The sequence below is a fragment of the Mytilus galloprovincialis genome, chromosome 1, assembly GCF_965363235.1.
Source record: "Mytilus galloprovincialis chromosome 1, xbMytGall1.hap1.1, whole genome shotgun sequence".
NCBI classification, from domain to species: domain Eukaryota; kingdom Metazoa; phylum Mollusca; class Bivalvia; order Mytilida; family Mytilidae; genus Mytilus; species Mytilus galloprovincialis.
The window spans coordinates 2,710,740-2,727,248 of record NC_134838.1 but is presented as its reverse complement, the minus strand read 5'-3'; the positions used below and the strand labels follow the sequence as shown (position 1 = coordinate 2,727,248).

General features: G+C 32.8%; 1 protein-coding gene across 1 annotated transcript; it reads right to left on the bottom strand.

Moving 5' to 3' along the window:
* Positions 1 to 9,674: 9,674 nt before the first annotated feature.
* Positions 9,675 to 15,658, bottom strand: LOC143068316 (putative universal stress protein SSP1056). Its single transcript, XM_076242303.1, has 4 exons — positions 15,506 to 15,658; positions 12,015 to 12,098; positions 11,473 to 11,573; positions 9,675 to 9,917 (listed from the first exon to the last, which is right to left on the bottom strand). The coding sequence occupies exons 1-4, from the start codon at positions 15,570 to 15,572 to the stop codon at positions 9,681 to 9,683; spliced, it is 489 nt and encodes a 162-aa protein (XP_076098418.1). The 5' UTR covers positions 15,573 to 15,658; the 3' UTR covers positions 9,675 to 9,680.
* Positions 15,659 to 16,509: the final 851 nt, after the last annotated feature.

Below are 16,509 nucleotides of genomic sequence, written 5' to 3'. Positions count from 1 at the left end.
TATAGAGGAAAAAAAATTCTGAGACAAAAATTAAGTGCCTGTGTATTCAGGTTTGATTAAAATTCTTATTCCTCTTTAATCGTGCCTTTAACAATCCATGAACAGCACTTGATCTTACTTTTATTTCGAGAATACATTGATACATAAAGCAAGTGTTTCTCGTTTCTCGTTTTTACAGAGGATGACTGTGAGGACATTTAGGTGTATTGCTATCGCCTAGATTTCCATTACGTAAATTTCGTTTTGGGTTTTTAACCGATCTATAAACATGATGAATACGTAGACATCATCAAGTGCATACTTACATTCCTTATCGCTTGTTATACATTCATTTCTTCAATGAATACTCATCAAATACTTGTAAAGAGGATAAATTAATAATATTAAAATGTTTTGTTGTATGTATATGCATATAAGTAAAAAATCATTAATATCTATGCACACGCATGCGAAAGAATATCTCAAGAACGTTTGTAATTTCAAGGAACGATAACTCTGTATGGATGATTCAACATTTTTTTGCGGGAAAATACGAGTGCCTACTCAAATCCATTCTATTAGAAAAATCGAATTATTACAGTCCACCATGCACTTGTACTGCACTATTATTAATATAGTATAATAGAATGATATTCGAATGCATGAAAATTATATATACATGTAATTGTAATATTACGGAAGCGTATTAGCGCCACACATTTTTATTTTTTTTTATTTTTCTTCCTATGTTTGCGTTATAACGCAAACCTTTGCGTTATAACGCAAATATCTTGATTTCAATTATTCATTAAGTTTTGTATATATGTTCGTCTGTCATTCATTTCGGATGTGATTTACTAGTAGATAAAAAAAGAAACATACATACAAGGCCAAATCATTATAATAAATATGCATAGGAATAATGGAATAATTGAAGTGCAATTATACATAAATTAAGACTGAATTGTGCTTCAGAAAAGTATATAATTTAACAAGAAAATAGATATAGTTTAGTATATAGTCATATTAAAATTGAAAGATCAAAAATAATGTCATACAACTGTGAAACCTCCAAGTCAAATAGACAAAATGATCTTTCTGCTTTAAAATGAATTATTAATAAGGAAACATTTTTTTTAAATCTCAGAATATGATCAAGATTCTTTGATAGAAAGTCATTGAATTTTCATTTCAATAGAATGAAGTATTTTTAAGATGCTTGGGTAGCAATTTGAATAGAGAGAACATAATTTTATTAATAAAACATCTTCATTCTATACATTTATTGCCAAAGGGTAGCTTGTTTGAATCTAACCTACTTTACACAGTTCTCAAACGAGAGCTTACTTTGGAAGTATATTTATATTCGGTTATAGCTATATTAGCAGGGTTGATTTTTTTTTAGGTATAACCTCAATTTACTCAATTTTCTTTGTAATATACATACTAGTAGTAACTTGGATATCGTTTTTGGGGACCTTTATAGTTTGTTGTTCAGTGTGAGCCAATGCTCCGTGTTGAAGACCGTAATTCGGCCTATGATGGTTTACTTTTACGAATAATGACTTAGATGGAGAGTTTTCTTATTGGCACTCATACCACATCTTCTTATATTATTCTGCTCATTATTAGTCATTGATATGATCTAATTATTCAAGCAGTTTACTTTGCAATTACTACAAAGGTGATAAATTTTATTATATACAGCCTCCTCCATTAATAACTACTGTTTCCTTTTGAATCTTAAATAAGAAATAAGATAAAACAAATGTTTGCGTTATAACGCAAAGGTTTGCGTTATATCGCAAAGGTTTGCGTTATAACGCAAAAGGTTTGCGTTATAACGCAAAAGGTTTGCGTTATATCGCAAAGGTTTGCGTTATATTGCAAAGGTTTGCGTTAAAACGCAAACATAGGAAGAAAAATAAAAAAAAAAAAAATGTGTGGCGCTAATACGCTTCCGTATAATATACAAGTATTAATATAATATATAACAATAAAACGGCGGGTATACTGATTTGTATCACTACAATATAATATAGTCATTACGGTGAGGTTGTGTTCCCTGTCATTAATTTATCATCCACGCACGAACTTGTCCTAGAAAAAAATTATATCTGTACATTAACTTCACTTTCATGTTTGAGATGTGATTTTATTCTGAGACAAGCGCTTGTCGGACCATCCAAAAACACTTGCGGTCATCCGATGTTCAGTACTTCAGTACTTTGATTATATAGATTAGACCGTTGGTTTTCCCGTTTGAATGGTTTTATACTAGTAATTTTTGGGGCTTGCTGTTCGGTGTGAGACAAGACTCCGTGTTGAATACCGTACCTTAATCTATAATTGTTTACTTTTTACACATCATGACTTTGATGGAGAGTTGTCTCATTGGCACTCATGATACATCTTCTTATTTATATATATGATTATTACATCAATAAGTTTCAATCTATGAACAAAGGATTATCAATGTGACCAAAATTTGTAATTTTGAAATGGCACTAGTTATACTAACGCACCATCAAGTTTGGTCAAGTGATTGGTATTGTTGAAAGGACTAATGGATTCCAATATTTGACTATGGTAATGGAAGTGTTCTAAGGTGACAAAGACATTATTTATATGAAATTTTACAATAAAAACGAAGGATCCAATTTGATTCTATCTGAAACTGCATTTTTTTTATTTGTAAAGCCAGCTCAAATACTTGAAGACAAAATATGATAGTGCAACAATAATCGATCTGTAGACTTGTTTAAACATGTATCATTTAAATATTAGGTTTAAATGATACCTAGATTTTTGCCTTTTAAACTAGTTTCAATCCACCATTTTTTCTTAAAATGTTCTGTTCCAAATCAGGAATGTGGCAGTTGTTATCAAATAGTTCGTTCCTATGTATGTTTGGCGTTTTTTTTTTTTTTTTGCACTTCAGTGTTTCTGTTGTTCATTTGTTTTTCTCGGTTTTAGTTTGAAACCTGGATTCGGTTTCTCTCAATCTATTTATGACTTTTGAACAGCGGTATATTTAGACAAGTTCAGTTTGTTTTGTTTTGTAAACATTGTCTATACAGTTGACATTCGTCATATGGTACATTTATATTAACCATCTGGAATGTAAAACAAAATAATTAAAATATATCATTCTGTTACGATAATTGTATATGTCATGTTATGTTTTTTGTTTAAATTTACTTTAGATTTGATTTTTAATATCCTCGAATCATCCATGATTGATGCCTTGATTTTAGTTTCTCAATTACATGTTGTATTGTCGAGTGTTTTAAAATGAAGTGTTGGACGAGACAATGAATATGTTTTTTTTTTTTATAATCATAGGTTTACTTTCATTCTAAGACTGACAGATTGAAAGAGTTAGTCCATCTTTGTTTCAAAAAGATTATATACTTAGTAGTAAATACAGATAAATTGTATGTGTAATACAATCAATGGCAAGCGTGCTGTATCAGCCACCCGTGATGATATCGATATCAGCAGGTTGCAAAAGCTTTATCACACCTTTAATCTGTATGACGTCACGTCACCGATTGCAATCACTGTTGCAATCAAAATCTGTATGACGTCATGTCAAACCTTCTTATCTGTATGACGTCATGTCACATAAAAAAACATCTACTTCACAGTCAGGTATATGTATATAATAAAGTGTATATGATATGGCTTTTTCAATATCACACACCGTATCAACCCTCAACCAATATAATCCCTCTAGCAGAGCTCTTGGGATTATATTGGTGTCTCGGGTTGATGCTCGAGGGATTATATTGGTTGAGGGTTGATACGGATGCGATATTGAAAACGCCATATGATATTCTCTATCTAGCGTTACGACGGAATAACTCATACGTTAAAACCCTACGTACTGATACAACTATCTAGCGTTACGACGGAATAACTCGTACGTTAAAACCCTACGTACTGATACAACTATCTAGCGTTACGACGGAATAACTCATACGTTAAAACCCTACGTACTGATACAACTATCTAGCGTTACGACGGAATAACTCATACGTTAAAACCCTACGTACTGATACAACTATCTAGCGTTACGACGGAATAACTCATACATTAAAACCCTACGTACTGATTCAAACAAAACATTCTCTGAGTGAGAATTATATCATTTAGATGCTTGATATTTCTATTGGCAACATATTTTGTACGTTTTTATGAGTACTTCAATACTCTATGACCGTTAAGATTTTAACTATATGTGTTCCTCTTTTGACCGACTTGTTCTTTTTTTCGTATGATAAAATTGAGAATGGAAATGGGGAATGAGTCAAAGAGACAACAACCCGACCATAGAAAAAACAACAGCAGAAGGTCACCAACAGGTCTTCAATGTAGCGAGAAATTCACGCACCCGGAGGCGTCCTTCAGCTGGCCCCTAAACAAATATATACTAGTTCAGTGATAATGAACGCCATACTTATTTCCAAATTGTACACAAGAAACTAAAATTAAAATAATACAAGACTAACAAAGGCCAGAGGCTCCTGACTTGGGACAGGCGCAAAAATGCGGCGGGGTTAAACATGTTTATGAGATCTCAACCCTCCCCCTATACCTCTAGTTAATGTAGAAAAGTAAACGCATAACAATACGCACATTTAAAATTCAGTTCAAGAGAAGTCCGAGTCTGATGTCAGAAGATGTAACCAAAGAAAATAAACAAAATGACAATAATACATAAATAACAACAGACTACTAGCAGTTAACTGACATGCCAGCTCCAGGCTTCAATTAAACTGATTGAAAGATTATGATTTCATCATATGAATATCAGGCACAATCCTGCCCGCTAGAGGTTAAGTATCATACCATCATAACATACATGAGAAGAACATGATGCATACTTGGACTTCATACGGAAGCTTATAAGGATAAATAAAAAGAAGCAAGCTTTATCCTTCGAATTCTCTTTCCTCTCACTAAATGGTTCTATAAGTGGTGACTTTGTTAAACGCATCTATATCATTTATGTTGATATAAAGGATACTACAGTTAATATAAGAACAAGAAGATGTGGTATTATTGCTTATGAGACAACTATTCACCAAGTTCAAATTAAATGGATGTAAGCAATCATATGCAACAGTGCGGTCTTCAAAAATGAGAAAAAAACTTAAACCGTAGTCGGCTATAAAAAGCCTCGCCATGAAAAAATAAATAAATTTAATTGAGAAAACAAACGGTCTAATTTATAAGAAAACGAATTTCCGAAAAACAAATCTGCTAGATCTGAACCAACGACAACTGCTGAACTGAGTGGTTGTCTTTTTCGCTAATATGGTTGTCGCTGGTTCATAACTGCCATACGGGTTTTTCGTAAATTATTTTGTTGTCATTTAAGCAACTGGTTTTCGCAATTGAATTGTTTATATGTTTCATGACGAAGTATGGGGTTTTCTCATTCTTTAAGGTCCTACTGAAAACAAAGGTCAATTTTCTTTCTCCATTGTTATTTTTTCTTTTTTGTTTGAACGGTGCATTTGTTCCTTTGGCACTGTCTTGCAGCGTTTATATATCCCAACTCGTTCTCTATGCCCGTGTATGAAGGGACATTTGTTCCTTTGGCACTGTCTTGCAGCGTTTATATATCTCAACTCGTTCGCCCTGCCAGTGTATGAAGGGACATTTGTTCCTTTGGCACTGTCTTGCAGCGTTTATATATCCCAACTCGTTCGCCCTGCACGTGTATGAAGGGACATTTGTTCCTTTGGCACTGTCTTGCAGCGTTTATATATCCAAACTCGTTCGCTATGCCCGTGTGTGAAGGGACATTTGAATCTCAATGAACGTAATCTATGTGTTTTTGGTAAATTATTAAGTAAAGGATTTCGTGACCAAAAATTACTGAAAATATTAACTTAATTCGTCGATAGATTTGGTTTTGAAGTTTGTTTCTACCTGTAGAAAATGTATTTTAAACGGAATAGCACATCCTTATTTTTACGGAAATGTTGTTTACCGTGCCCGGAAATTTAGAAACGATCCTGGTAAACTTGTCGATCCTTTAAATAAACTTATTCTTAAAGGTTACTAATTCAACACTGTAATAAGATCTTTGAATATTGTTTTTATTGGTATTACTATTGCTCTTTGTCATCAGTAAATTAAAAGCAAACTAATGTCATTGTTATACACTTATATTGCATATTATTATGCATATCCATGGCTCTACAATCTATCGATTCCTGTATCTTGGGATGCACAAGGTCATGTTTTTCTTTGACTGTTGATGAAGTCTTTACACTAAATCCATTGGATGTGTACTGATTGATAATTTAGTCTTAGTTGTTATCAGCTTTGAACTAGCTGTCATTAACTGCGAGTACTCTCAGGTCTGTTCTTAGTACCTTTTCGTTGTTGGGATGTACAAGTACCCAGCTACGTCCACTCTGTGTTTTTCTTAGATGTATTTCTATTCCTCCGATAAACTCAGGCTTTTTCGACTGATTTTCTAGAGTGTGTTCTTATGTTGTACTGCTACACCACTGTCCAATGTTTGGGGGAAGGTTGGGCGCCCGCTAAGATTTCTAACCCCGTAACTTTTTGCATGTGCCTGTCCCAAGTCCAGGGCCTGTAATTCAGTGGTTTTCGTTTGTTGCTGTGTTTTGTACGTGTGTTTTGTACGTGTGACTTTTATGCTTCTTTGGTATATATATATGACGTGGCTCTGTACTTTTAAACATCCCGCCATTATGGTATTGTTCTATTATAATGCCATTGTGTTATTGTTCTAACATAATTTTAAAAATACTTTGAACGGCAAAATTATTTTATATCTCTTCCTGTGTGACGTTTACATTCTGACATCGAACACGCGACTCTACACTAGAGTTGATGTGAACCTTGCCATTCAGTCACAGGACTTCAAATATTTCAATCCTTTTTCATGATTTTCTACATTTGAAAATGCCTGTACCAAGACAGGAATATGTGACTGTTGTTGTCCATTCGTTTGATGTGTTTTATCATTTGATTTTGCCATTTGATTAGGGACTTTCCGTTTTGAATTTCGTCGGAGTAATTTCGTGATTTTACTTTTTATGGGTTGATTTAAAATACATATATAAGTAAGCAATGCATGTGGTTGTTAAATTTGATAGATGATTTTTTGTGCTTCTTTGTTAAATATTTGTTTGTTATTGTTCTAATTGAGATTGAGACACGGTGATGGCTGCTTTACCCCTGTGTTGACAATTTTAACTTTTGTGTCTGTTTTGTTCACGCATCGTTGTCAATGTAATGGAACTTGATGCGACTGTCATACAAGTGAGAGGTTTAGCTAGCTTTAAAACAAGGTTTGATCCACCTTTTTCTAAAGGAATGCTGATCCACTTGAAATTTTCTAAAAGTATATTAATGGTGAATCATTGAAACTAACTGAATAATTGTAATTGATGGTTTTAATGCTTTCTTCCATGTACAAAGAGTATATAAAGTGACTTTATCCTAATATGTACAACTGATAAGATATGCATTTAGTAGGTTAGTGCATTGCAAAAACTCATAGGCAAAGTATCTTGAACTATTAAGTCGAGATTTCATTACCGTGAGCATTGAAATGTGTCGGTCTATTTTGTACCTACAAAATTAAAACAAAACATTTCGTTTTTCCATGTCTTTGAAAAGATTAAAAGATGAGCCGTACAATATAACTTGTTTCACTTTTGAGACTGAATTAACACCTCGACAGAAAATTAATAAGTAAATAAATAGAAGTTATCAAAATATAATTTTAAACAAAATGTGAAAAAAAAGTTTTGTGTCATTAACCTAAATCTAGTAATTGAATTGAGTATGACAACGAGAACTCTTGTTATAATGTGCATCAACGCTGCGTGCAGATATACACGTAAAACCTCTCGAAATCTTTATTCATCTGATTTTGGAAATACCTCAGTCTGCAGTCCAAACTGTTACAAACAATCTTCGATGTAATGAATGCCCCTGAGCTCTCATGATAAATAATTTGATGAAGATTACACAGTCTAAAACAAACTACTCTGACGTTACGCACGGTAATGCGTTCGGATTAAAATTACGTTATTATATGATTGAAAAACAGCAACCATTTGCCTTTACAAAATAAAATCACCAACATCCATATATCTACAGAAAGGCCCGGACATGTTCTTCTTATTTTAAGTTAATTTTATAAATTTTTGCACCATATATTTATTTTATTGAACACACAATTCTTACTTTTACGTTAAAAATTGCATGTCCGGCGTAACATTTCAAATTAAATAAAATGCATTTTTCTATGTTCCGTTGTAATTTTGCACATACAATCTGCGAAATTTAGTATATCAGCTTCCTACTAGATTTAGATTATAAAATCATACCCGTTTTTTGGTATTGGCTGAAATTTGAAGCAAGCCTTCAACGAAATATTCAGCAGAGGAAACTGTCTTAATGTGTTATGAGGAAAGTTTATTAACATTTCAGTTTTATTATTATCTCTATAAAGTAATAAAATCATATTCAAACTATACTCAATAGAAAGTTCTGAAAAAGATAAACATTTTCAAAGTTTCAAATGTAAAAAAAAAAAATTTCTTGAAGCAGAATTTTTAAAAATCGAATGTCTAGCCACTATGTCCAAACGTAATTTTTGTCCATTCCTTAGGTGAAACATGTTGTATAAATACTAAATGTGCATTTATAATACAAAACTAACATATTTATAAGATACAAACTATAAGTTCATACACATGGCTAAATGAGTCGGGTGTTTTCACAAACATGATGACCTTACAATTTGTTTCGGAAAGCATTCCCTATGTCTAGCCATTATGTCCAAGGGCGTCATTTTGACGTTTCTGCACAGTGACGTCTTTTATACAAATACACACTATTTACGAACTGTTTAGGCAGTTAAAATGAAGCCGGGAAATGATCATTCCAAAATGGTCTGCTGAATCAAAATAACACTCAGATTAGAAAAACACACAAACATAAGGAATAAATCCTTTATAGACATAGGGGAAAAGGGGGGATGGGCCGAGGGATAGTTTCTTATGGACAAAAGTTTTCAGGCAAATCTAAAACACCTTTTTTTGATTAGAAACCGATTAGAATCCGAGGTACAATGGTCTTATAATTTTTAAAGAATTAAATAAATACGTATTTGTAAAATAAAACCATATGTGCGAAAAAGATAGAGAAATAGTCTGAAAACTCGCACAAATACATACAAATATTGGACAAAAGTGAGTTCAATCTAAAAAAAAAACCATTTCAATTAAAATCCTTATAAAAAAAAATATTGCTGAATTATTATATGACCGATTTTTATGAAATAAATACCATAAATGTTTATGTTCACTTTGTCAAAAAAAACGTTCAGCTATATTTTAGTTTTCATGTGCCCCTCCGGGAGCAAGATTTTTTTAAAGGTTGCTATGTATCCTATCCAAAATAAAATTGAAAAAAATTGCATTTGTTTTCATCTCATTACAGATCAGAAAATAAAAACGATCCTTACTTAATTGCCTTATACATGATAAATTTTGAACCATTCATGTCTTCAGCTTAATGTATTTATTTGATAAAAGTCGATTGAGTAGGTTCTCCGCTCTCGATAACAAAATGTGGCGTCACATTTGTCAATTATACATGTTACGTCTTGCGACGCAATACCGTGCGTAACGTCTCTACTAGTGATGTTTATTATGGTGTTCATTGGCTGGATCGTGGTGGGCCTTGCTCCTACAAACAACAACAGGAATGGTGGAATGGTGGACGATGTAGTTACTGATGCTACCCATCAGGGTCCTTCTTATTGCACCATGACCTCGTGTACCACAAATGATCATACTAGCATTCCTCTCGGATGCCACATGAACCACAACTTCTCCTGGTTTTCCTGCACTGGCCACAACATCTCCTTTAACCTAAAATGAAGATTTTCATCAGTTTAATTTGAAATTTAAACAATCTGATTGAAATACTGTACAGACCCTGTGTTAAGCCTTTGCTAACCTCCATTCTAATTAAAAAATAGATCTCTGATTTCGTTATACTAGAGATCACCGTACGGCCTTTAACAATAAGAATGCAGTGAAAGGTCACCGTACGGCCTTCAACAATAAGAAAGCAGTGAAAGGTCACCGTACGGCCTTCAACAATAAGAAAGCAGTGAAAGGTCACCGTACGGCCTTCAACAATAAGAAAATGTATACCGTACAGTCGGTTATCAAAGGTCAAGACATGTAAAAATGTTAAACAATTCAAACAAGAAAACTTACGACATCATGTAAAACAAAACAAACTGAGCGCAATGTCTAATTGTAACAAGGCTTTTGAATATTGTAATATTGTAAATTAATCACTTATGATTTTTATGATTTTTGTTTTGTTTCTTTTTATATACTCTTTAGTTTTATTTTTTTGTTTATTGATTGTTTCAATTTGTATTGTCAAAAAAAAACTCCATATAAACGTTTAGTGATAATAAAATTTAATATATCAAGATTCAACTACATTTATGGACAAAGGTAGACAACTCCAATTTTACTTGGACAAGATACTAGATTCGTGCACCATTCCCAATTTATGTTCTTTTCTTGATTATACATAGAAATAAGAAGATGTTGTATGAGTATCAATGAGTGTAAACAAATAAATTATTAATGGTCAAAGTACGCTGTCTATTCCGTGACAGAGATACATGCACATTATTTTGTAACTGGAATATCTGAGTAAATGTATATATTTCCTTGATAAATTTCTTAAGTTTTCATAGATAGGAGCATAGTTTGGTGTGTGCTGAATGCACTAATTTTTTTCGATTCAAGAAGTGATAAGTTTGAAAAAATAATAGCTATCAAGCCGTCCTCAAAAGGGTTTGGATTACATAAATACAATCTAAACTAAAAACTAAAAAGATGAGATCCAAATTCCATATGTCGAATTATGGCCAAATTAACAGCGAAACAACAGCCCCCCCCCCCCCCAAAAAAAAAAAAAAATACACGGAAAAGGTGAAGATTCAACTACATTAACCTGACCTGAAATCAGGGGTGAATTTTGTAGGGCAAGCAGTACCTGCTCTACTACTCAGAATGTTTTATGTTCTACGTGATACATGCTTACATCAAGTTGTATAAGCGAACTGTCGGATATTTGAATTCAAATATGAAATAAAATAAGGTAAACTGAGCTTCGAATGGACATTTAAGTGTCATACTTTATATGGTAGTCTATTATATCCTGGTATTTATGGTGAGTTTGTGTACCATTTCCACAAAATGGTTATACATCAAGACTTATTTTGAGGTTAGTTGTATACTAACTCTTTGATGTTTTGCAAAGAAAACACAGGATGTATATCTGCTTGAAGATAAGTATATAGTCTACCTGATAGGATATAAACCCATCAAATGATATAGTGTCGTGAATATAATATTATCATACATCGTAATCAAACCAAAACCGTTATAAACCTACCCCAGCCTTTCTTAATTTCTCTTTAAATGAATCTGCTTGAGATTTATGAGTATCTAAATCTGTTTGTAGTTTAGTAGTAACCTCTTGGACGTCATCACTTCCTAAAATTAAAAATAAACGTAAGCTATCATATAATCATCTTTACTAGCCAAGGGTAACGATCCCTTGGCGGACTGAGATAGAATTTCGGAGACACAAGGTAATGATTTTTCTTTGGTTGCAGTCGAAACTCGCTGCATCCAATCAAATAGTTGTCATATAATCAGGTTGTACTTATTTCAGTATGATATTATAAATACCGCAGAATGATATGATCGAGAACCACAGTCCTCTTAAAAACAAATTATTAAGACCGCATACAATTTTTATTAAATACAAGCTCAAATTTAAAGTAAATAATTAAAGAGTGTGTCCATGGAACACATATGATGCCCCGCTTTCATATTAAATTATAAAGGGACATAACTCAAGATCAGTAAAAGTGACGCCACCAAAATTCATACTTGATCTGGTTTTTGTTGTAATAAGAATTGAGTACTTACCATGTCCGTGATGTGCATGGTGTTTGTCAAAACAAGTTACAATAACTACATTATCGCCATCTTTTTTGCTATTATTCAAATACCCTGAAATAAAGAGTAATGCTTTTAATATCAACATCTTTGATAGTCTTGTATGATTTTAAATTTTAGTTTCTTGTGTATAATTCGGAGTTTAGTATGACGTCCATTATCACTGTACTAGCATACATATTTTTAAGGGGCCAGCTGAAGGACGCCTACGGGGTGCGGGAGTTTCTCGCTACATTGAAGACCCATTGGTGGCCTTCGGCTGTTGTCTGCTCTATGGTCGGGTTGTTGTCGCTTTGACACATTCCCCATTTCCTTTCTCAATTTTATCCTAAAATTTTGTATTATTGAAAGCATAGATCGATATTGATCTTTCTACACTTAGCGTCCAGCGTCCAGTATTTCTCTCCTTGTGATTAGTTCAACTAAAATCAAGTATTTTTAAATGCTACAGGGCGTCTACCTATGAATAAAATAAAAGGCCCCGCTTTATTTCATTTTGTTATTTATAAATATTTCTCCTAAACAGAAAGTCTAGTTTATGGAAAGTTGTTTAGACACACAAAATGAAACAAAATACAAATGAAACAAAATTTCATTTTGTGTATATTTAAATTTATTGTGTCGAATGATATATACCAATGCAAATATTGATACTGTCTGTAAATACAGGCATGTGTTGCTATGCATTCAAAGAAAGATAATCTAAACAATCACCCTATATAATTATCATATGCAGTACGCACAATAAACGATATCAGTATATCAAAATACTTAAAATAGAAATAAGAAGATGTGGTATGAGTGCCAACGAGACAACTCGCTGTCAAAGTCACAATGTGTAAAAATGAAACAATTAATGGTCAAAATACGGCCTTCAACACGTGGACTTGGCTAACACCGAACAGCAAACCTATAAGTGGCCACTAAATGTAGAATAATTCAATCAGGAAAATAACGACCTAATCTATATAAAAAAAACGAGAAACACTAATGAACCACACCAACGAACGATTTTTCTTCAGCACCTTTCACACCCAGTTCGACTTTCAACATATAAGAGACACTTTATTTTAAAGGCATTTTGCCATACAATGGTTTTAAGAAGAATGATTAGATCAAAGTTCACACTAAACTGTCACAACTTTAAGTTAGTTATATAAATATAACCTATATAATCTCATAAATAACGAAATATTTACATGACATAATTAACATAATTTTCTGACCTAAATTATAGACCAAAGAAGTTGGATATTCACAAATAGGACATCAACTCAACTGTATGGAGATCATTCTTGAAAACACATTTATAGATCGTATTCACAATTGGAATAGCATATAATTTGCGAAAATAATTTCAAACTCTCAGTTCAAATTATCGACTGAGAGAGAAAAAAGTTACACATTTTAGTTTAGTGTACGTAAAAAAGACTCGATAACGGATTAAAACGACATCACTGTACATGTTAGGCACGCGACTACTCAACAGACCGTGTTTAATATTGAATCTATCACTTTCATCTTTGTGACCGCCAATGTAAGACATATAATGTCTTAACATTTTCACCTACATTATATTGTCATCTAACATGTAAACGAGGCTCGGAATTTAATTTTTATATATATGTATATTTATGTATATAATTTACGAGTCCACAGGGCTTTAAACATACATCTTTAAATTTAAAGATTATTATACAACGTCATTCGATATTTTCCTCTGTTTTGATCATTTATGATTCACCATGAAACAACATTTATAAATTCATAACCTATCGAAGAATGAAATAAATACTTCACATTATTATACAAAGTGCTATTATCATATTTAGTAACGATATTTTCCCTAGTGTAAAGATGTAAAAAAAAATACTGATGTCTGCGTTGATGGTAAATGTATATTCCAATCCTATTTTGTCATGTTACAGATTTCGATACTTCCTACAAAGTGTGTGCATAGCCGAAGATTTGAATCCTCTAGATACATCTATTGTCACCGCGTCCGTGTTGGCACTATTTCGAATATACTCGAAAATTTTTATACCTGTTTTTTAAAATACCCTTTCCTGTGCTGTTTCAACTGTAATACTTCATATAAAAAAATATAACATACAAAGTTCTATTGTCATATTTAGTTAATTCTGAAGAATGAGGGATAAATAAAAAACATTGGCAATACATTGCACGATACTTTCCCTGTAAAAAATATATTGATGTCTGCGTAATGGTAAATGAATGACTACATTTTTATGTAACAGATTTGGACAGTAAGTCTTTACACTTCCTGCGAAGTGTATGAATTGCCGAACAATATTCGCATCCTCTCGATACACCTATTGTCACTGCGTCCGGGGTTGGTACTATTTTGAATATACTCTCAAATCTGAATACTTTTTTTTATCCGTGTCTGTGCTGTTTAAACTGTAATACTTAATAAATACAGTTTCTTTTATATCATCAATTGTCTTTCCATTTTATTGTAGAAACTAATATAATAGGAAAGAAATGTACATGGTCGATCTTAGAAAATTCCTACAAATGCCTGATATTGTACAGAATCAGAGCTAATGAGGGGGTGTCAGCGATGTCTGACAATGGGTGGAGGGCTTGACGCGGATAAAAATGATCAAGGTAAATTCATGGATCAAAATTTCTTTTTTGAGAATTTTTAGTACCAAATAATGTATTGCACGGAAGGGACCGAACCATAATCTATTTCCAACAAACAGAACGCTCTGCTTGATCAAACACCTCCTTCTAGTTTTATGTGTTGTAGATTTTTGTGATGTGACACAGGGACTTTCTACATAGGGACTTTAGAAAGTCCCTGTGAAAGTCCCTGTGGGGACTTTAAAAATCCCTGTGTGACGTTGAGCAAATTAAAGTAATTTAATAAAATACGAGTTCTTGCAAGAGTTCAGCTTTCTGTATACGAAACATCGCCATTCGGATCCAACGTCCCAATTTTTATTGGACGTGGCTGCACATTCTATCTTCTTTCCTATTCTACAAACACGTTTAAGTTATTAGATATACATTTAAAATTGATTGATGCACGGCCACCGTTATGTCCATTTTTGTAGATGAAAACCAAAACCATTTGTATAGGAGTGCCACACTATACATGTTAACAAAGAACGCGTTTGTGAGGGACCAATGTAGTTTTCTGTAGAGGAATAGGATTTCTGACTTACTCGTATTCTTGTTTCCAGTGATATCGAAAATACATCGCCCTTTCTCTTGACCTTTTATTCTGGTCTTTATTTGTATATTTTATTTGGTGTTGCAACTGGACAGTCGTACGTAAAGTATTATTTCTCATGAGAGATATATCTACACACCATTTAATTTCAATTTGTATATAATAGCGAGGTCACAGAGGTTTAAAGATACTAGACATGTAAATAGGTTGTCAATAGGTTAAAACAATAGTGATCGATTTGGAATAAATAATAACTTACAATCAAATGCATAATCCGAATGATGGCTGCCATCTAATGCTACGATGATAGTGCGTCCGTCTTCCATGCTTATGTACCGTCCCGTATACCTCAATAGTAGATTTAGTTGTTTATCAATCAGATAAGTAGGTTCACCTAAATGTATACTGTGTATTTACAACTTGATATGAGGTGTCTTTTTACCTTTAGTTTATACGTTGACCTTTTAACCTTTTAGAAAAATAAGAATACTATGTGTTCCAATTAATGACCCCTGGTGGTCAACATGACATTCACTGTAAAATATAACTGTACACTAGGAATACATTGATCCATACGACACACTTCTTCATATTGCAATAATAGTTATATAATATGTACATACAAATATAAAACAGAGTTATTGCATATTATGCTATACCTAATTGTTCGCATCGACCAAATATACAAAAATTAAATTACCGAGTGCGGAGATGAGAATTTATAAACTGGACCAAGTCACTCAGAATCGCCGAGTTGTTTACCTTTATCGGAGCGATTTTTGCCACAATTTCATCCTGTACTAGAGCGTTATCTATTTAATTCAAATCAATGCATCTGAAGTTTTTCAAAGAAAGCGACATACATGAAACGCGGACCGCGAAGAAGACCTCAAAGTAAAATTTTACCCAGAAAGAAATATCCATATTTCCACTTGCTCAACATTGAAGAGGGTAAAATAAATACAAATAAAGCAAAAAATTATTTGTACACCTTTTTATTTGTTACAGAACCATGATAGTTGGCTAATTGCAATATAAAAGCAATTACAGATCACCGCACGGCCTTCAACAATAGACAACACTAACACATGTGATATAATAAAACAATACACAAAATAAGAATAATGTTGCCATAAAACCTAAATGTATACTTATAACTTTTACCTTTAATTTTACTGCAAACAATGCAGGTTTTTCTTTACACAACTGTAAATTTCAAGGGGATTATTTTGTTATGTGTCATAGTTTTTAATAGAAACCCGG

Bases quoted from the DNA above. Each gene is read 5' to 3' on its own strand.
- LOC143068316 (XM_076242303.1), bottom strand. From the start codon at position 15,572: ATGGAAGACGGACGCACTATCATCGTAGCATTAGATGGCAGCCATCAT. The intron at 11,574-12,014 runs GTAAGTACTCAA...TTTTAATTTTAG, and splicing joins CCATGCACATCACGGACATG to GAAGTGATGACGTCCAAGAG. The intron at 9,918-11,472 runs GTAGGTTTATAA...TCTTCATTTTAG, and splicing joins AGAAATTAAGAAAGGCTGGG to GTTAAAGGAGATGTTGTGGC.